Source organism: Pseudopipra pipra, chromosome 13, assembly GCF_036250125.1.
Source record: "Pseudopipra pipra isolate bDixPip1 chromosome 13, bDixPip1.hap1, whole genome shotgun sequence".
Lineage (NCBI taxonomy): Eukaryota > Metazoa > Chordata > Aves > Passeriformes > Pipridae > Pseudopipra > Pseudopipra pipra.
The window spans coordinates 6,846,193-6,865,831 of NC_087561.1; the positions used below are offsets into that span (position 1 = coordinate 6,846,193).

At 43.3% G+C, this 19,639-nt stretch overlaps 1 protein-coding gene across 2 annotated transcripts in view; it reads left to right on the forward strand.

The window, feature by feature from the left end:
• COL4A6 (collagen type IV alpha 6 chain) overlaps positions 1–19,639 on the forward strand; it is a 115,839-nt gene that overhangs the window by 92,100 nt on the left and 4,100 nt on the right. For both annotated transcript variants that reach the window (XM_064669815.1, XM_064669816.1), the window contains exons 21-44: positions 869–1,029; positions 2,018–2,197; positions 2,765–2,948; positions 5,510–5,581; positions 6,002–6,109; positions 6,303–6,524; positions 6,756–6,917; positions 8,881–9,051; positions 9,722–9,865; positions 10,130–10,255; positions 10,516–10,697; positions 11,008–11,071; positions 11,584–11,658; positions 12,051–12,158; positions 12,874–12,981; positions 13,404–13,475; positions 14,776–14,901; positions 15,234–15,350; positions 15,754–15,915; positions 16,835–16,933; positions 17,223–17,369; positions 17,960–18,076; positions 18,761–18,952; positions 19,161–19,447. In XM_064669815.1, the coding sequence (XP_064525885.1) occupies positions 869–1,029; positions 2,018–2,197; positions 2,765–2,948; positions 5,510–5,581; positions 6,002–6,109; positions 6,303–6,524; positions 6,756–6,917; positions 8,881–9,051; positions 9,722–9,865; positions 10,130–10,255; positions 10,516–10,697; positions 11,008–11,071; positions 11,584–11,658; positions 12,051–12,158; positions 12,874–12,981; positions 13,404–13,475; positions 14,776–14,901; positions 15,234–15,350; positions 15,754–15,915; positions 16,835–16,933; positions 17,223–17,369; positions 17,960–18,076; positions 18,761–18,952; positions 19,161–19,447 (3,386 nt within the window). The remainder of the gene's footprint in view (positions 1–868; positions 1,030–2,017; positions 2,198–2,764; positions 2,949–5,509; positions 5,582–6,001; positions 6,110–6,302; positions 6,525–6,755; positions 6,918–8,880; positions 9,052–9,721; positions 9,866–10,129; positions 10,256–10,515; positions 10,698–11,007; positions 11,072–11,583; positions 11,659–12,050; positions 12,159–12,873; positions 12,982–13,403; positions 13,476–14,775; positions 14,902–15,233; positions 15,351–15,753; positions 15,916–16,834; positions 16,934–17,222; positions 17,370–17,959; positions 18,077–18,760; positions 18,953–19,160; positions 19,448–19,639) is intronic.

Genomic DNA, 19,639 nt, shown 5'->3' on the forward strand with positions numbered 1-19,639 from the left:
AGTCACTGGGCCTCAGAAATACATTTACACGTGGTTAATATTCTAAGGGATGAGATGTGTCTTTATGACAAATCACAGGAGGTTGAGCTGGGTTAAGGGAGCCAACAGCCTTTACAATTTAGACAGAGTTATGCCCAGCACTGCCAGTAAAATCCTGGTTTTACCTCCTACTCTGCTCAGCCAAATAAACCGATAAATATCTCATACCCAGAAAATTAGCTAAGTAAGTTATGCTTTAAAGCCATAAGATGCAGTGAGACCTAGAAATAAAATCTTGTTCACTGCTTTTGGCAATACAGACTGTAAATGACAGAGAAACTCAATTTTATCCTCTTCTGTGCTAAAATTTGTGAGAATTTGGGTCTTAGTGTTAGACAGAATCAGCAGCAAAAGCTGTTATGATGCAGACACCACTGTGCTTGGTGATTGTTTGGATCCATGGCCAATTACAGTTCAGGGAAATATAAAGATTCAGGTGAGGGTCATTGTAACCTACTGTGAGTGGAAGTATGGAGTTGCTTTCTCTGACATAATAACTATCTCTAAAAAAACCAGTAAGACTTCCCTAAAGCTCTCCTAAACCCATCTGTTTAGGAAGGTTTAAACCTTTGGGAAGAGGTCTAGAAGTGCTGAGGTTTATGCTGCACATGGTAATTTGGTGAGGGGCATTGCACAGAAATTCAGCTGGAGAAAACCTGAGCTCCACTTGCTTGGCACTCTCATCACCTGAGCAGAGGAGGCATAAAATCACATCATATGAGAATGGCTTTGTCTTAATGGAATCAAATACTCCTTTTGAAGCTCTTGCAACTGAAAAGGGTCTTTATCCAAATGAAACTGAGTTTGGAGTGTTGACTGTATTTTCCAGGAGAGGCAGGTGATTGTGCTTGTGATGGAGGAGTTACAAGAGCTGGTCTAAAAGGCATCTCAGGTCCACCAGGTCCATCGGGAAGCCCTGGTGTGCCTGGTGCTAAGGGCATTGGTGGAGACCCAGGCACTGTGGGTGCACCAGGACTGCGAGGCCCTCCGGTAAGGCAGGAAGAGTTTATATTGGTTGTCATGAATTAAAGGAGAAGAAGTGCCCATGTGCAATTGCTGGTGTTGAATGTAGTGAAAGCAGAACACATTTTTATTTTTTTCCATAATGTCTTCTATTTGTTTGGATTAAAAAAAAAAAAGGCAACCTAGAAACTGATCTGTGAAAAGAAGCTGAAAGTAGAGACAGCATCACCTATAAAAAATGGGAGAAGAAATGGTTCTTAAGTTCTGAGAACTGCACGTTCATCAGTCAAGAGAAAAACAGTAGCAGTTATTCACCCCAGGACTTCTTGGATGTAGACATACATGGATTAGACCCAGGGCTCTTTCTAAGTGAGGGCTGGCTGGGGAAGCAGATGTACATGTGCATGGGGAGAAGATCTGAAAAATCAGATGCTGAGATCTTTCCACATCATTGCTCATAGCTGTAAAAACTGTGCACCGTAGATGCAGTCTGCCTCCTGACTGCTGGATGCTAATTACATCAGTGAGAGTTGAGCTGGGTGTTTTATCAAACAGCAACCATAACAAACAGGAATTTCCAAATTGCTGAGCATTGCTCATTGTAAGTATTTACTTTTGAAAACTGTAGTCCATAAAGATACCAATCTTTCAGCTTCAGAATATCTTTATTAGTGTCAGTAAATGCAGCACACCAAGGAATAGGGAAGAAGATTCAGTACTTGGGTCCTGTTATATCATGAGTGATATAACATTCCCAGATGCCATACAAGATTGCTGTCTCTCTAGTGCTGTATACCAGGGTTTGTCTTGCCATGTAAAGCTGTAGTGACAGTAGAAACAGTTGAAAATAATCAAACCTCTCTTTTTTTTTTTTGCCCAGTGCAATGTATACAATAGGAAACCCTTTGGAGATTCTTTCCAGCTCCAGTCATTTCCTCATATGATATTTTTAAGAAGCAAAGCCTTTTCTCTGCATGTTCATATTCCTGGGTTGTTTTTATCTTTTGGTGTGTAGGCTTCAGCTGGTCAGCAAGGTCTTCCAGGCCCTAAGGGAGAAAAAGGGGATCCATCCTATGCAACAGCCAAAGGTGCTCGTGGGGACCGTGGTGCAACAGCACCCAGAGGACCTTCAGGCATCCCGGGAACTCCTGGTAGGGATGGACTTCCAGGCTTGCCAGGCCCACCAGGCCCTCCAGTAAGTCCAAATTAATTTAGCAGCAGTGCTTCAAAACTGGAATAAGGAGCAGAGACAGTGGCCAGGCCTAGCTAACTGGTCGTGATTAGCCCTGTGGTAAATCTCCAAATACATAAAAAGCTCAACATCCCAGAGCACAAATTTGTCTTTGTCAGGATTAATAATTGCCAATCCTTATACCTCTGGCTACCCAGTCAAAAGATAAACTTCAGTAGTGGGGTAGACCCTAATTCTGTTTTATATTGTGTCCTAAAAGATAAAAGACACTGGGGGCATAACTACAAGGGAAATCTTGAAATAGAAAAATCACACCAAAAACTTTCTAATTAAAAAGAAAGTAAATGTCTTTCAGAATATGTAATATTTGCATTTTGGCAAATAGAACATAAAATATTCTTTTGAATAGTCACTGATTTTCCCTGCATTTTAAAATAAAGATAGATAATTTACAGTCGTTTCCATATACCTTTCCAGGCTCATCTGAACCTTTGCACAACGAAACTCTTATGCACTTTTAAAAACTATATATCTTTGATTTTCAGCTGTAATTGTCTTTGCTATGAACAGGGTGATGGTGGGCTAGGTTTCCCAGGTGAAAAAGGACTGCCAGGACTACCTGGCTCCAAGGGCCATCGTGGAGAAATAGGTTCTCCTGGTGTTGGATATCCAGGTCCTAGTGGAGTTCGTGGACCGCCAGGTGACCCAGGAGCAGATGGGTTTCCAGGACAAGCAGGTCTTCCAGGCCCCCCAGGTAGGTGTTGTTGGGTCTGCCTTTATCATGGAAAGGTGCAAAGCTGCAAGTCAAATGGCACTCGACTTACTGCTGTGCTTGTAGCCAGGCTAGAAGGTTGCATTAGGCTAAAGATTGCTCTTTAAATTAATTATAACTGGTTCGTGGGCTCACCAACCTCACACAGCAGTCACAGCTTTCTCAAGTGGTCATGTTCAGGAGGACACAGATAATAAGCAACAAATACTCAAGCAGTGCTCAAATACTAAGAGTGTTAGGTGGACCTGCTCACTGACTATTGCTGGAGAATCATTTTACACCAAAGGTAGTTTGGAAGAATGATAATATGAGGTTTTTAAAAAAGCACAGCCTACTTCATTGTCCAGATAAAAATAGTAACTCACTGATATCTGAGACGTCTTAGTCAGTTTTCAGAACTATTACTTGTAGCACTAAGTCTGATGAGAAACTTGTTTGAACATGTCTTAGGACCACAACTGGGCTCTCCCACGTCGAGGGTGGGGAAAGGGATCCAGAATTACTGCTATTGAAATAAGAGCTCCAGATTTTTTTAAAATAACAATTTGTAATACATTGTATGAATGAACAGGTGTTGGTGAATAAGAGATTGTCACCACAGTCAGGTAGGGAGTTCAGTTTTGACTGGTGCAACCAGCTCTGGGCTATGTTTCCTTTCTCAGGTGCTACACTTTGGCTTAGTTGGTGTGCCACTGTATGTACCTAAAGCATAGCATAATGACAAGTGATAAAGTAAATATGGGTTTGATAATACTTCATATATGATGTGTCATGCTCATTCTCAGATTGAGTTACATCTAAACATTTATGGAAAATACTTTCATAACAAAATGACTGCAGAGAACTAGCCCCAGTGTCTTGATTCCATGTCAGCCATTTAAATATAAATTAAGACAAGCAGTATTTTTTCTTTGTCACTGCTGATTTTCAGTGTATTTTTCATTCTGTGTGTACTTGGGCTTCTAGGTTTGTAATTCTTTCAGTATCAATAATGCAGAATCAGTAATGTATTTGCAGGCATAGGTTTGTATATTGGTTTGCATAGGTTTGTATATTGTAGCATAGCTTTCTGGACTGATAAACTGATGTTCTGAGTTCAGAAACTTGGTGGTAAGACCAGTGCAGTGTGAGGAGTTGGTGGAGGACTCTCAAACCCAGAGGGAGGTGAGAGCCAGGCCAGAACAGTGCTGGGAAGGTTGCTGGCTATGCCGGATGCCATATTACCTCACACCAGTGTCATGCTGGGTTGTTGTTATGGGGTGAGGAGACAGCTAGCATTAATGTCCCCCAGGAACAGTCTGCATAAGCTTTTTTTCCAATTCAAGTCACATGCTAAATGCTAAAAGCTTTACTAATTCATAGCTATGAATGCTTACATCTTTGTTCAGTAAATTGTCTCTTACAAAATCTGCTAAATTAAAATTGCATTGTGAGATAAGTAAAAGTAAAATGCTCTGTGCGTGATGTGAACTCCAGATATTCTGTGGAGCACATCAGAAACCAGCTTATTATGAATGCTACATCAAAGCTTTGGGAACAATAAGCAGTCCTTTGTAGAAGAGTATCTATAGTCAAAATATGTGGGAAAGTGTGAATAAGTCATTAGCCAGTTCAGTTTGCACCTCCATAGAGATGTGTAAGAAAACTCGTGAATGCATCATTCCCTCCATACTAGGAAATAATTTGCATACATTAAAAGAGCCTTTGATGTAGGAAATTTCATCTAATATTGAAGAAATGTGGGTGGGTGGAAGAAATTTCTTATGCTGTCCAGACTGAAAGGTCTGATCACAAAAACGTGGAGAGTGTCTGTGACCTACTGAAGTTACCATGTCGAAGACACCACTGAGGAATTTTGCTCAAGTTCATGTCACGTGCTGTAAAACAAGGTGAAACTGTCTTGCTTTGGAAGTCTAACTCAGTGTTTTATAAAAAGCTGGACTGGTATTATGAGATTACCCAAAAATGTTGGAATTGCCCATATTTCACTTTTATGCCTGACACGATGATTTCATAATTGTTTAATTTCCTTGATATTCAGATATTATTGTGTAAACTGTGATAAAGTAGAGTATTAAGCTGGGGAAGGTAAAGTTTTGCTTATATAATTTTTGCAGCAAGACTTGCATACATAATTTTGCAAAACACACAAGGAAACAATTCTATTTACATTTCAGTGATCCTCACACGAAATATCCATTGTTCAAGTATTCTACTGCTGACTAATAATATAAAATACAGAATGTGCTATTTTACAGAAGTGTCTTTGAAAAAGTTGCACAAGACAGTTCTTAAGGCCATGTGAGGTGAATGGAACAGTATTAATTAAAACTACCCTTTCCAGGTCAGTTGTACCCCAAATGCTTGCTTTTTGGAAAATGTCATTCTTTATTGTACAACACGTGAAGAGGAAATGTCTCAGAGAAGTTCACTCACAGCCACTTGTGATGTGTCCTGTAAAAAGCATCTGGATATTAAATGTTCCTCTTCTGACCACCTGCCTGAAAGGGACTGTGTGCAGCCTCAATGTTCCTTTGTTTTAGGTGTCACCTTGCCCTGCATAGTTCCTGGAGCATACGGACCCCCAGGGACTCCCGGCTTTCCAGGACTGCCAGGTAAGGAGACCACTGATGTAATGCACTGGCTGACTACCAAGAAGCACTTATTCCTCAAGAAAGATAATACCTCCTAATTAATCCTCCTCCAAGTGGTAGTTTTTCCAGAGCATTAACTGGCAGAACAATGTCTTTTTTTTTTCCCCAAGTAGCTAGGCTCAGAACCCATGGAGTATCATAACAATTGCACCATTTTTTTCCCTTTCAAGTAGCCTCTGAACACAAACCCTCTGCTTCTGTGTTTATGTAGCTCATGAGCAGCCATAGCTTTGAGACTTTGTTTAGCTTAAATTGTGTATCCAGCAAGGGTATCCAGCATCAGCTTTGCAGAAAAGATCCGAACCTGTTTTCTTGTGCTGTTGTTTTTGTCTTCCATTATTCATTTGTTAGCATTATTAATTAATATAATTTTACCCTTAGGTCCCAAAGGCAGCAAAGGCTTTTCTGGCATTCCAGGCCAACCTGGATTACATGGGTCTAAAGGACAGCCAGGGTCTCCAGGAATAATGGGCTTGCAAGGGGAACCTGGTAAGAGGGAATTTACTGGGGTGACTTTATATCACCAGTTACTGTTTCTAATTCAGTACTGAAACATTCTGCAACTTTTCAAGCAACTTTTTCTTGCATGGAATTTTTTAAAATGTTGGTTTTGTTCAAGATGCTAATGGAAGCAGCTATTCTGTGCTTCTGCTGAGTGTCTTTTACTGGTTTTCTCTTGAAGGTTTCCCTGGACCTCGAGGAGACCAAGGGTCACAAGGACTTCCAGGACTGGATGGAACAGATGGTTTGCCTGGGAAAATGGGTGCTTCAGGCTTAGCTGGAATAAAAGGAGCTCCTGGAGATGTATTTGGTGCTGAGAGTGGAGCCCTGGGAGAGCGTGGCCGACCTGGACTCCCAGGTGATAAAGGGCTTACAGGTGATATTGGATTTCCAGGACCAAAAGGTGAGCACTGATACTGCTTGTATCTGGGAACATCAAACTGTTTGTCTTTCAAAGACCTTTTCCCATCTCCTTAAGACACTGCAGCTCCTCAGAGCTGCTCACAGATGGTAATTTGCTGGTTTTCTCTTAGAATCTAATGCAACTGAAAGGCTTTTACTGAAACACACTTTTTAATTAAAATTGTGAATTTTGCTTTATTTGTTCTGTAACTTCACATCTCTCTGTTTCCAGGGCTAGATGGAAGACCAGGCCTCCTGGGTATTAAAGGTGAACAGGGTCATCCAGGATATTCAGGTGTCCCTGGATTGCGGGGACCTCCTGGCCCTGGAGGTCCTTTTGGCATTAAGGGAAAACCAGGACCCTTGGGGTCAGCTGGCCTTCCAGGAGCACCAGGTATGTAATGTTTTCAAGTGCAGACAACTAACTGGGCTGAACTCTGCAATGCTGAAGGAGTGTGGGAGAGATTTGGCATTTGCTAGGAGTGAGTTCCTACCCCTGGTTAGGGATAACAGAGTGCAGGTTTGAGGCTGTTGCCTTGGACTCTGGGCAACTCCTGCCTAAAAATGTTGCCCCAATGTTGTAGAAAGCATAGCAGAAAGAAGAAAGCATCTTAAATGTCTTGATGTTTTTAACATCTTTCCTCTTACATGCTGGCTGTATCATTGACTAATCTTCATTTCCCATTTTCATGACAATTAATTTCCAATGTGTGTGGTTGCTTGAAACGTGACTTAGATCAAAAAATTATTGGCTTTCTCAGAACAATCACTTGTCTTCTCTGTCTTTCTCTTCACTGGGGCAGAAGATAAATGTATTTTCCTTCACTGAAGGGCAAAAAGCCCCCACCTTTTGAGTATAGGAGTATCTCTCAAGCTGCAAAGAACTAAAGTGTTTTGTAACAGTGTGTGCCAGACTGGAGAACCAAGCAAAGAGAGACCTGGGAATTGGTAGATAATGGTCTAGGACATAACTCTGGGATGTAACAGTGTGGTTCTGATATGTAGAAAGACAGGGCTGGAGCACAGTGGCAACAAATGAATGAAAGCAGGAACATAATTTGAGATGAAAATCTTAGAGTTTTTAATTTTTTTTTTTAATTTTAATATTAGCATTCCTTCTGTCTCTCTACTGTTTTACATTTATGGTCTGTATGCCACATATGACTTTTCTTCAACTGTTTTTAAAAACCTCCCATTGCTAGGATGATAAGCTCCAAATAATCAAGTTTTTTTGCAGCTCTTGTCTCTCTGAATCATTAATTTCTTTTGTACCCTTGTTCTTTCTGTTTACATATTTTGTTGGTTTTTTCCTTCACCATGTTTCTATTCCATTTATCATCAACTCTCCATTTCTGATGTCACACTGTTTGGTTATGGGTTCTTCACATAGGCTGTCAAGGTGAGAAAATGCAGTGTAGCATAAAAGCTCATGGACTAACAACCCAGCTTTTAATGCTACAAGAATTGCATTGACCGTAGGTGATACCCCTTATCATTGCTAATCAAACCAAGAACCATTGTAATGAGAATGCTCAGACAGTAACAAAGCTTTAAGCCTATAAAAAAATCCTTAATATGCAGAGATTTTAAGTGTGTGTGTTTCCTTTGTCTTCTTAAATAAGGCAGCCCTCTCATCTTCTGCTTCAAAAAATACAGGGTTGTAGCTTAGAAGATTACAACAAAGTATAACAAAACTTGAAGATTGGGTGCTACTGCTGCAAATGCCATTTTTCAGAAGCCACCTGATTTTTTTTTCCTTCTCTTCATTCCTTTGAATCTGAGCATTCTGTTTTCAGTGGTTTGAGCCTTTATTTAAAATTGTAAACTGTTACAAAGCTTCAGCTAGAAACATTTAGAGGCAAAGCAGTGCATATGGTGTTGGTTTTGTGACAGCACAATCAGCTTGTTCCTTTAGTGAGCAGTTTGCTCTTGAGTAACTACCAAGGTGGAAAAGAAACTTGTGAAAACAAGCCTCTCCAGTTGATGTCTGGTTCACCCAGAGGCTGGAGTAGGTAGCAGAAGCTGACATTAATGGTGCTCCCCATTCTATTTTGGCTGCCTTGATGATAAAGGTAAGACTGCACAGGTTAGTGGTCAAAAATGGACACATCAAAAGGGGTTTCACTCTTGCCAGTTGTGTAGTGATGTAGGCAGTAACCCTCTTCATAGGTATTTTATTATTAGATGACTAATGCTTTTGCAATTCTAAGCTTTCTGCCTTCTAGTAGGTTGCATGTGCCATAAAGTCCATTTGTCATTAAAAACAACGCTGTGTTTAAAGAGCTTGGGAAGCTGCCACAAATTGTCCTGGTGTTTGTGCAATATACTCTATTGAGTTCTTTCTTGTGTTGATTCAGGGCTTCCTGGAGTCAAAGGTGTGACGGGGGATGTTGGTCCACAAGGCCCTGCTGGTATGAAAGGCTTCCCAGGTCTTGATGGTGCTCCAGGAGCTCCTGGGGAAAGAGGATTCGTGGGGCCACCTGGACCTTTTGGTCAAGATGGACATCCGGGTTTCTCTGGGCCAAAAGGTATGTGTTTCAGTCTTGAGATTACTGTGCCCACAAAAACCAACCTTGTTAATAGTGATTTCAGGCACAACTTGTCAGAAGAGAATAAATTTCCAACTAGTGTTGGATTGCATTTGTTTTGCTGCCGAGTTATGAATTATGGATTTAATTATCAAATAATGGTTGTAAGGAAATTTGTCTTAAAGGTGTTATGGACAAAGGATTGTGTAAATCAAGATAGAAAGGCAAGAAAGATGAAGAAATTATGAACACTGAATGAAATTTATAGAAAAAAGGGAGAGAATGAAGCACAAATCAAATGGCAAGTTAAACTTTACAGTCGGTGTGGTCATTAAGCAGCAACACAGTAGCTGGTTACTTGGAGAATTCTGGTTATTTTAGGCAGAGGGCAACAGAGCTATGGATCTGCACATTAAGAAGTTGATTGGGTTTGCTCTGCAGTGGAAGCAGGACCAGGCTCTCAAAGGTGAACTAAAAAGTGCTGATTGAAAGCATCATAGATGGAGATCTGGGAAAGAAGTGGCACTGCTGTGCTTGTGCCATGAAGTTTGACTACTCAGATTTGGGTACCTGGCCAGACCCAGACAGCCTTTACCTCCCACCTAGGTGGGTTTGCAGTGTACCAGGAGAGACTAATATTCTCTTTCTATTTCTCAACATTTCTATACAGGTGAGAAAGGATCTTCTGGCCTCCTTGGTTTTCCTGGCATGCCAGGCCTGCCTGGTGTCCCTGGAGTAAACGGGTTTAAAGGAGCTCTTGGCACAGCTGGAGGAAAAGGAAGCCCTGGAGTTGTGGGACTTCAAGGTCAAAAAGGTGAGAAACAGCTGAAATGGTTTTTCTGGATGTGCAGCAGAGGGACTTGGGAGGCTGTTCTGAGACATCTGTGTCTGGTATCTTGTTTCTAGCTCTTTTCTTCCTTGTGAAATGCTTTGACCTGTTTGACAAAGATGCTGAGCACTTACTGATGAATTCACACCAGGAGGCATGGAAGTTCTGGTTTTATCTGCAGGCTTCTAGTGCTATGACCTTTCTCTGCTAGGTTATTTTGCAAGATTTCCTGACTTCTTATTTCTTCAGGTGACAGAGGTGATATAGGTCCACCAGGTCTTCCTGTTCTTGGGCCTTCAGAACAAGCACTGCAAATCAAAGGAGACAAAGGAGATCCTGGATTAGCTGGACTTGGAGGATTCCCTGGACCTAGAGGTATTTCACAACATTGCAGTTAGTTGCTAGTGTCAGTTGTTCGGTAATTGGGCTTGTTGTCAGTGGAGCATGGTCTGTCCTTCTGACAGTGCCTGCCTGCAGTATTACTGTTTTCTGTTCTGCCATTCCCATTCAGCAAGATTTGCATATGGCAATTCTGAATTTTGAGAAAACAATCTTCCTTTGAAGCTCCGTTCTGCAGATCTAATGCCAGCTGTTATGGATTATTAACTGAAATTACACTCTTCTGTATAACCCAGGTGATAAAGGAATCCCAGGAAGCCGTGGGCAGCCTGGTCTCCCTGGTCCAGTTGGGTTAGCAAGCAAAGAGAGAGGTCTTCATGGTGACCCAGGCTTCCCTGGCCCACCTGGACAATCTGGGCTGCCAGGGCAGAAGGGCGCACATGGTATCATGGGATTTCCAGGAATGCCAGGAGAGAGGGTAAATACCTTCTTAAGTATCTTCATCTTCTCTGATGCTCTTAGCAGAATCCTGTGTTCTAATTGGTGCTTCTGTAGTAAAGCAGCAGAAGCTGGCAGGATTTTTCCTTACAAAACTTCCAGATTGTTTTTGTTTGGCTCATACTGTTAAATGACACTTTAGTAGTGTCATTTAATTATTACTATTAATTATTACGACAAATGTAGTATTTCTTCCTACACATTTGTGTTCTGTTATCCCACATAACCCAGACTGGGGTCAGCAATAATAAAAAGCAAAGGCTCATTTTAGTTGTGTTGGTTTTTTTCAGGGTTCAGATGGCATCACAGGAATACTTGGATTCCCCGGACCTATTGGCCTCCCTGGTCCAAAGGGTAAGTAATCTTTCACAGTGTACATGGTCTTTCAGGATACACAGTCCTAATACTAATGACATAAAGGAATGAGTAGTGTTCTGGAAGTGTCCATTGCTCTCCAGTGACTGGCTCAAAAGCACAAGTCCCCTTGTAAGGGGCTTCATTCAGACAAGACCCGTCCTAAGCCTAAATACTTCATATTCCATTGAAAGTTTGGCCACAGCACTGTGTGAACCATGTTGGACAGTGCAAGAGGCACCTTTTCTCTCATTTCCTCACATCAAAAGTGTGAAGTGCAGCATGTTGTGGAATTACCTGTAAATGCCTGTCTAATGCATTTGCATGAGTGGATCTGCATCCATTGCTGGTTATAAGTGTTTCCAGACTCAGGTGCATCACTTGCTATTGTCTTTGTTTGCTCCATGAATTTGAAGTTTAGCAAGGTTTGTTTTCATAAACAGGGTCATTGAGGAGCTCTGGAAACCCCTGTCCATAATCATTTACAGAATGGTCTTCCCTTTCTTTTCCAGGTGACCAGGGAGAGTCTGTTGGGGTTCCTGGCATTGCTGGAGCAAAAGGAGAGCGAGGGGACCCAGGGTTCCCAGGTAAAATAGCCCTAGATTGCTCACTTGAAGAGCAAAATTCTAGAGACTAAACAGGATGGCATTGCCAAATTTGGGTATTTTTGTAATCTATGAATTTAAATACTTTAGCCCTCTCCTGGAAGTGAGATCTGAGGAGTCCAGAATCCAGGTGGGGCACAAATCTGGATGATAATGAACATGTCTAAGACCAGCCCAATTCTAATGCTGAGTCCACTTCACTTCTTGAGGAGGAACTTGTGAACTTGCACTGATATTTGGCATCCTGGGAGTCCAGCCCAGGGCCCAGACAATGGCTAAGCAGACACAAGTGCTGCAACCTCAACATATCACATTCTCACCCTCTTCACACCTTCCTCCAGTCTGACTTGTGCCGTATGATTTTATCCTTTCAGGAGAGAGAGGGAGAGAAGGACTCAAGGGTGAACCAGGCTACCCAGGAAACACTGGGGTGAATGGACCCAAAGGCAGCCCAGGAGATCTTGGCCAAGAAGGGCCAGCAGGTACTGGACTAGGCCTCTTCAGTTCTGCAGCTCATGGTGTGACTGGAACAACCTCACCTTGATGTTTCCTTAGCCCTGTTTGGTCTGTCTCAGCTGAGGCTTAAATAGGAAGGTTGGCAAGAAGATGGGAATTTTCTTTGACATTAGTGTAAGGTGTCACCTTGTCCTGTCAGTCAAATATGGTGAATCCTGCACGATTGAAACCTAAAGGAATTCCATCAACAAATAGGAAAGACCTTCATTAGATACAAGCAGTAGCAGCTTCTTCACAGCTCTTTCATCTCAGTGCTTCTGTTCTCTCCCTCTCTAGAGCCAAACCTACCCAGAAGGGCAGCTATAAGTGTCTTTGGGCTGTGGGGTATCTAGCAGGTAGATTCCCAATAGTTATCAAGATTAAAGGTTGGGCAACAGTGGAAGTTGTTATTGAAATATTTTATTTGAAAAACAGTTTAGTTGTGTGGTATGTGAACTGTTTCAGTGTGTCACTTAGTGGATGATAAAGAATGTCGTTGCTATGATTAAAATGAGCCACCAAATATGATGTGTGATGCTAGTAGTGGTAGTGAGGAAAGATTTGGATCTGGTTTTGCTTTATTTAAATAGTAGTTTCTTCATCCATCTTAGGAGTCAAGTGCAGGAACAGAAGCTGTAAGATGGAGCTGTTTCAGCCTGGGTGTGATGTATAGTACAGAAATACTTTTCTGCTTGCTTTTAGGAATCCCTGGAAATGCTGGGCCGAGAGGAGTCCCTGGGCCACCAGGACCTCCAGGACAGCCGGGATCCGTTGGATTCCCTGGAGCTCGCGGAGCAGCAGGACCTAAAGGTATATCTGGAGCCTGCAGATGGTGGGAGAAGTTGGGTCAGAAAACCAGTGTTTTGGCCAAGTTTATCACAGCAGGCAGGCAGCACTGGTGTGTGGGCCAGCTGTGCGTGGGAAATCAGCTCTACTCTTGGCAGTGCTGTGCAGGCACCAGCTGCTAGAAAGGAGCAGAGGAGTGTTTGGAGAGGGAGGGGCTCTTGCTTGGTCTGAATCACTGATGGGTGTTCATTGAGAGTAAAACTGGTGAGAGCAGTGGGAAGAGTTTCCATGAAGGGGGCTTGTGTGAAGGAAAACTTTGCATCCTATGTTCCCCTGTATGTCAGGTTTCCTTAGGCATTGTATTCTCCATGGAGCATCTTATGCATTTCCATCTAACTAGATTGTTTGGTAATTTGTTCACTTACGTGTTCCCATTGTCTCCTCAGGGTTTCATGGATTTCCAGGTTTAAATGGTCTGAATGGCTTGCAAGGCACAAAAGGGTCTCCTGGAACACCAGGTAAAGGAAATGCATAGTGGAAGTGTCATATCTGGGTAAATGCATACACTGCTCCATCATGAGAGCAGTGTTTCCCACAAAATTCCCCTATTTCACCCAGTTCTGGATTTAATTATGACCTGAAAAAAAGACCTCAGGATACTGAATGTGCATGAACAAATTCTTCTATATCAGTCAGAACAGGATGCAGCCTGTGGAGCTGAGGAGGCTTTTCTAGTGATGGTTCTCCTTGAATTCCTGAAGGACTATGTCACTGCTGGAAAACTGATTGAGTGAAATCATAAAACTGTTCCATTTCTAATGGATGTTTGATTTGAGCAAGGCAGCACTGAATGCTTGCTTTGAGTTGGGCTTAGTGTTGAAATGTTTCTGTACTGCTTTTCAGAGCCCTCCATTACATGGAGCTCAAGGAAGGCATCAGTAAAATCAGAAGCTGATTTCTTTGATTATATTCCAGATTCTGCTTTTAGGAAGCTTTTGCTGGATTTTTTTTCCTTCTTTTGATCATATGAAATAGAATATGGTTCTATTTTGCAAACAGTGTTTCACTAAATGTAAAGAAGTGGAGAAAGACCTTACCAAAAAGACTTGTTTAGTTACAAATCTCCTTTTATATCTTGTAAAGTATCACTTACAATTTGTGGCAGCTGTTTTGTGCATGAAAATGGACAATCTTCATGTGTGAAACTCAAATGATAACCTGTGTTTTCTTTGTTTAAAATATTCTCTATCAAAAGGTAATGATTTACAGCATATTTCATTTACAGCATAATCCCTCCACAATTTTCCTGAGGGAGCTGCTTAGTGTTTACTCAGGGTAACATGCTGAACACCTCCCTGCAGCTTTTCCTGGGAGCCTCTGCCCTGCCCTGCTTGTGCCTGTGTGCCTTCTGCAGCAGCCTGTGCAAACTGAGCTCTCTGTTTTGGAGCATGAAGTCCACAAGGTTATTTAAAGACCAAAAGCTTGAGTCTACGTTGTGTCCTCTCGGGAGACACACCATACAGGCTGGCAGGCAAATCCTGTCACAGGACTGTGGTTTTCCCTTTCTTGTGCAAGAGCTTGTGGGAAGACCAGAACAGTCACATGCTTCTCTCTCAGCATCTCACAGATTGTATAAATTCACTCTGCACAACTAGATTAGCACGTGAGGCACCACTTCTCTTTCAGTTGCTCTACTGAAAACAGCAGAGACAGCAGTAAATGGCTAATTTCTTATTACCACTTACTTTGTGTAATAATTTAACTGCTATTAGACAATTTGAATAGGCTCTCTTATCTTTGTTAACCATGTTTATTTAGGTCTGAGTGAACCTGGGCTGAAAGGACCTGCAGGTCTCCCAGGTACAAAGGGTGAAGAAGGCTCTCCAGGCCTGGGTAGAGGAGCTGTAGGATTCCCTGGACCAAAAGGCTCAGCAGGAGACATGGGTAAATAATGATGTTCTGTAAGCAAGATGTATTGCAGCTGCAATTATGGGTTGCATGGTCAGCAGAATTACCAAAGAGAACTCCTGCAGCCACAAAGGGGGTTAGAAGTTTGACAGATAAATGTTAATTCTGTGATGTGGCCCTTTATTTGAGAAACAGTCTTAAAGTTCTACACCTCTCCTGAACAGCACAATGTGTAATTTTTCCCCTTGTGTAGTGAGATGTCTCTTTGTTCTCCTCAATAAAAATGCTTCTCAGCCACTACTTCTGTCCATGTCTGAAATCTATGAAGACTTTGGCTACACTGTCTCACTTTGTATTTCTTATTCTAGGTCCCCCTGGTCCTATGGGACTGCCTGGCTTGCCAGGAACACCTGGAGCTTCTCTTCCTTCTGATATACGTGGGAGACCTGGAGATGCTGGCCATCCAGGAACTGATGGGAGTCCAGGTATGTGTGTAGTTTGAAAGTTTTGTCATGATGGCATTGGTACCCATTCAGTACCTCACAGCCTTGTTGGGGAGGCTGAGACTTTTCCCCAGCCAAAGATTTGAAGCCACTGCTCTCCTTCTCCTAGGGAATTTTTGAGTCACCAGGAGCTACCATGTAGGGCAAGGGTTACTCTCAGGCCCAGAATTTGAATCTGGATTACTGTGGTTAAAAGGATTAAAGAGTTTGAGACCTCAGTGGATATAAGCAGGTGGGGTCTGGTTCTTTTCCTTTGGGAGGATGACACCCTTGGAAATGTAGACACCCAAACAATGATTGTCCTCTAGAAAGACACATCGGGGGTAACCCCAGAATTTACTTTACCCCAGGAATAGATTTTGCTAATTAACTCTGTTGTCTCTAGGTTTTCCAGGTCTACCAGGACCACGAGGGCCCCCTGGCCCAGCTTCTGACCAGGGTGACACAGGCAATCCAGGTTTCCCTGGTGTTCTTGGCTTGCGAGGCATTAAGGGTGATGTGGGACTCACTGGTCCAGTTGGACTCCCTGGAGCATCTGGATTCAAAGGTAATCTTGCCTTGAAATGTCATCTCCCCAGCATGAATGGCTGTTGGGTGGTTATTGTGGCCTCATTCAGGTGTAACAGCTGAGTTTGATGTCTAAATGTCTAAATCTTCCCTTTTGGCTCATGCAGGTTTTACCTACTGACTCTAAAAGCAGCAAAGTGAGGCCAGCTCCAGGTGCTTTTCAGTGTGCCCCGAATGATTTTTTTTCCTCTTACCTTTGGTGGCTTTTTTTCTGAGTAGATGGTGTCCACCTGCAATGGCACTGTGCTTGTCACCACAGTTACCCCCTTGCCTGTGCTCTTTAGGCAAAGACTGGAGATGCTGTTTCATCTCACCTGTCCTGTATGCTCAGAGGCATTAGTGTGGTGGATTTAGGTCTCCACAAGAGCCTAAGAGGATTGTAGGAGTTAAGAGATGTTCTGGGCTAAGGCAGGGAACACGTTGCTCTCTTTGGTTTGTACCAAAGGAGGCTAAAGGGCAGCTGCCCACAAGATCTTCAGGAACAAGGTTTCAGAGAAACCACAGGGCTCAAAAGCCAGGAAAGGATGGAGAACCACTGCCAGGTGAAGACCTGCTGTCGTTGTAGGCTGTCAGATCCACAGGCCTCTGTGCTGTGCACAGTGATGGATTCCAAACAGAAAAGATGTGTTCTCCCCAAACACTGTCCCTGGGTTACCCAAAGAACAGGAAGAGTACTTTCAATAAAGTGTAATTAGGTAGCAGTGGAAATTCTTGTCTTGGGGCTCTTCAGCCATTCTGGATGTCAGAATGAGCAGAGATTTCCTTAAGGGTTCTGCTCCCCTCCATCTCAGAGCCAAAATGCTGTTGCTGCCACCACTGTATTTCCCAGAGCTCCAGCTGTGGGTCGGAATCAGGAGCCTGTGCTCAGCCCCTGAGCCTTCAGCTGTGTGTCCTTGCAGGTGTAAGAGGTGAGCCTGGCCTTATGGGGATGCCAGGGAAAGATGGGCCTCCGGGGGATCCTGGTTATGCTGGGCTGAAAGGTGAAATGGGCCGTCGAGGTGAGTGCTGGAGGATTTAAAAACCTGCAATTTATTGCACATGGTTTGTGTTGGGGAGGATTTCAGAGCCCCCTTAATGGGCTTATTTGGGAGACTCTTAGTTTTTTAGAGATTGAAGTAATTGACATAATTTTTATGTCAAAATTGACATAATTTTTACAAGATCTCCAGTGCTGATGTACAAAGGTGATTTTAATTTCTCATTCTTATCCTTTGTATCAGGATTAGCACCAAAACTGTGATTTTTTTGTGGAGGGGGTATTTACACTGTCCTTTGCCCCATGTGCAGGTCTCCCTGGCAGACCAGGGGCTCCAGGAATAACCCCACAGCCAGAAGAAGTCACAGCCCCTAAAGGCTTACCTGGTCTGCCAGGAATTGATGGTGTCCCTGGCTTTGATGGAGATCCCGGACTCCAGGGCCCAGCTGGAAAACCAGGTAAAAAGTACACTCAGATCACCAAAATGTAGCAGTCTGTGATGCAGCTGATACAATACCAGGTCCTAGGAACTAAAGTGGTCATGAAAATGATTCACCACTAGGAATTACTTGAATTGTCAACAGAATAGAGTAAGTGGGGAAGCGCTGGGAACTTCAGCCTGTAGTCCTGAGGTTTGTATTGTTAGGCAAAGCAACTTTGGTGAGTCTGACACCCTTTGGCTCTCCAAGGCCCCACAAGTCACTTTCTCAGCACTGCCATTTAGGTGATTTTTAAATGTTAATATTCTCTTTTACTGAAATCTGAGTCTTAGGTCTGAGGTAGCTTCAGGCTGAAGTCGGTGGCTTATCCAAGATCTCAGTGCTGCATTTTCAGCTGTGGGTAATATTCAGCTGCACTTCTCAATCCTTTAACAGACAGTTGGATCCGGTGGAGTCCCTTATGGAGGTGGTTGGTTGTAACCACAGCTAGTGAAGAGGGAGCTCTCAGCATGGCTGCTGACAACCTATTTCCCTTCTGGAAAATGATCGTAGGAGTGAAGGCGTTAGTATGGGGAAATAATGATATTAATAATTGCGTTGTGTTTCAGGTGCAAAAGGTCTGCCAGGAAGATCTGGTTTGAAAGGACGTGATGGCTTACCTGGAACACCTGGCATAGCTGGGGATCCAGGAGCTCCGGGTGCCCCAGGACCACAGGGATTTGAAGGTAATTTTATGATTTGGGGAGCACAGATCAAAAAGAAGCAATCAGTAGAATTCTGTCTCAGGTTCTGCAGAGACCCTCCTCAATAGCCAATTACCTTAGGAAGACCAGAGGATGTTAGTGGTCTTGTGCTTTGAAATGAAGGAAATCCAGTCTTCAGTGAGGAAAGTTCTGTCACATGTCATTGTTGATGTCACTGCTGGTGTTTCCCTAGGTACAATTCTGAACACCTTTTGGTTTTAGTGTTTTGTGAATGTGGGAATCATCTTGGAGATGTAAAAGAGGGCTTTAGTATTCACAGTGACCACAGCTGTGAGGGCTGGACAGTAGAGGAGAAAAGGCACAGTGAGAAAGAGAAGGAATATTATCCTGGAGAGCACTATAGCAAAAATGAATCCATTAGCTTTTCCTTGGTGCTTTGAGATCCTCAGAATTACTGTACTGCGAGATACACGTTGTTGGGCAAACAAAATTAAATTAGGTAGAGAATGGGTGGGTGCTGCTGTGAAATGACTGCTTTTGGAGCTGGTAAGTAGTCTATTTATTCATATAACAACCATCAAAATTTGGAGTCCTCATTGTACAGGATGGACATAAACACAATGACAGCAATGCCAAGATGGGGTATAGGGCCAGCTGATGTCCACACTGGTTACTGGTAACAGTGACTCCTTTTCTGTCTCCTAGGTGTTGCTGGGAAGCCGGGCTCACTTGGTTTGCCGGGAATGCCTGGTCGCAGTGTGGGTGTTGGATACACTTTAGTGAAGCACAGTCAGTCAGACCAAATCCCACCGTGTCCCATAGGAATGAATAAGCTCTGGGATGGCTACAGCCTGTTGTACGTGGAGGGGCAGGAAAAGGCACACAACCAGGATCTCGGTGAGTTGACAGAGTTCTCTTAGGCATAAACAAAGGAACAATCCTCACCAGTAGCACAGAGGGCTGTAGCAGAGGTGGTGGCAGCCTGCTTGGCCTGGATCTGTGCTGGGAGCAGCGTCACTCGTGCCCTCCTCCACCACGAATGTGGTGTGTGTGAGTTGGAGAGTTTGGTAGATGCCTGCTCTGACCACTTCTCCAATTGTTCCAGGTTTTGCTGGCTCGTGTTTGCCTCGCTTCAGCACCATGCCTTTTATTTACTGCAACATCAACGAGGTGTGCTACTACGCCAGCCGAAATGACAAGTCCTACTGGCTCTCCACCACTGCTCCCATCCCCATGATGCCGGTGGACAGCACCCAGATCCCACAGTACATCAGTCGTTGCTCCGTATGCGAAGCACCTTCCCAGGCTGTGGCTGTGCACAGCCAGGACATCACCATCCCACAGTGTCCCCTGGGCTGGCGCAGCCTATGGATAGGATACTCCTTCCTTATGGTGAGGATACTACTGCTAATGCAAAGGCAGCTGTAAACATTTCTAGGTCTCCTCTTGATGAGGTCGCTGAGGCTCTATTCTATGAGTTACTTAAAGGAACCTGAAGCCCTGTCTCTTCTTGCCCAAGTGCATTTCTTCTTTATCAGCTGAGGTGCTGTAGCTCTGGAAGTTTGTTCTGGTTAGCACCTGATC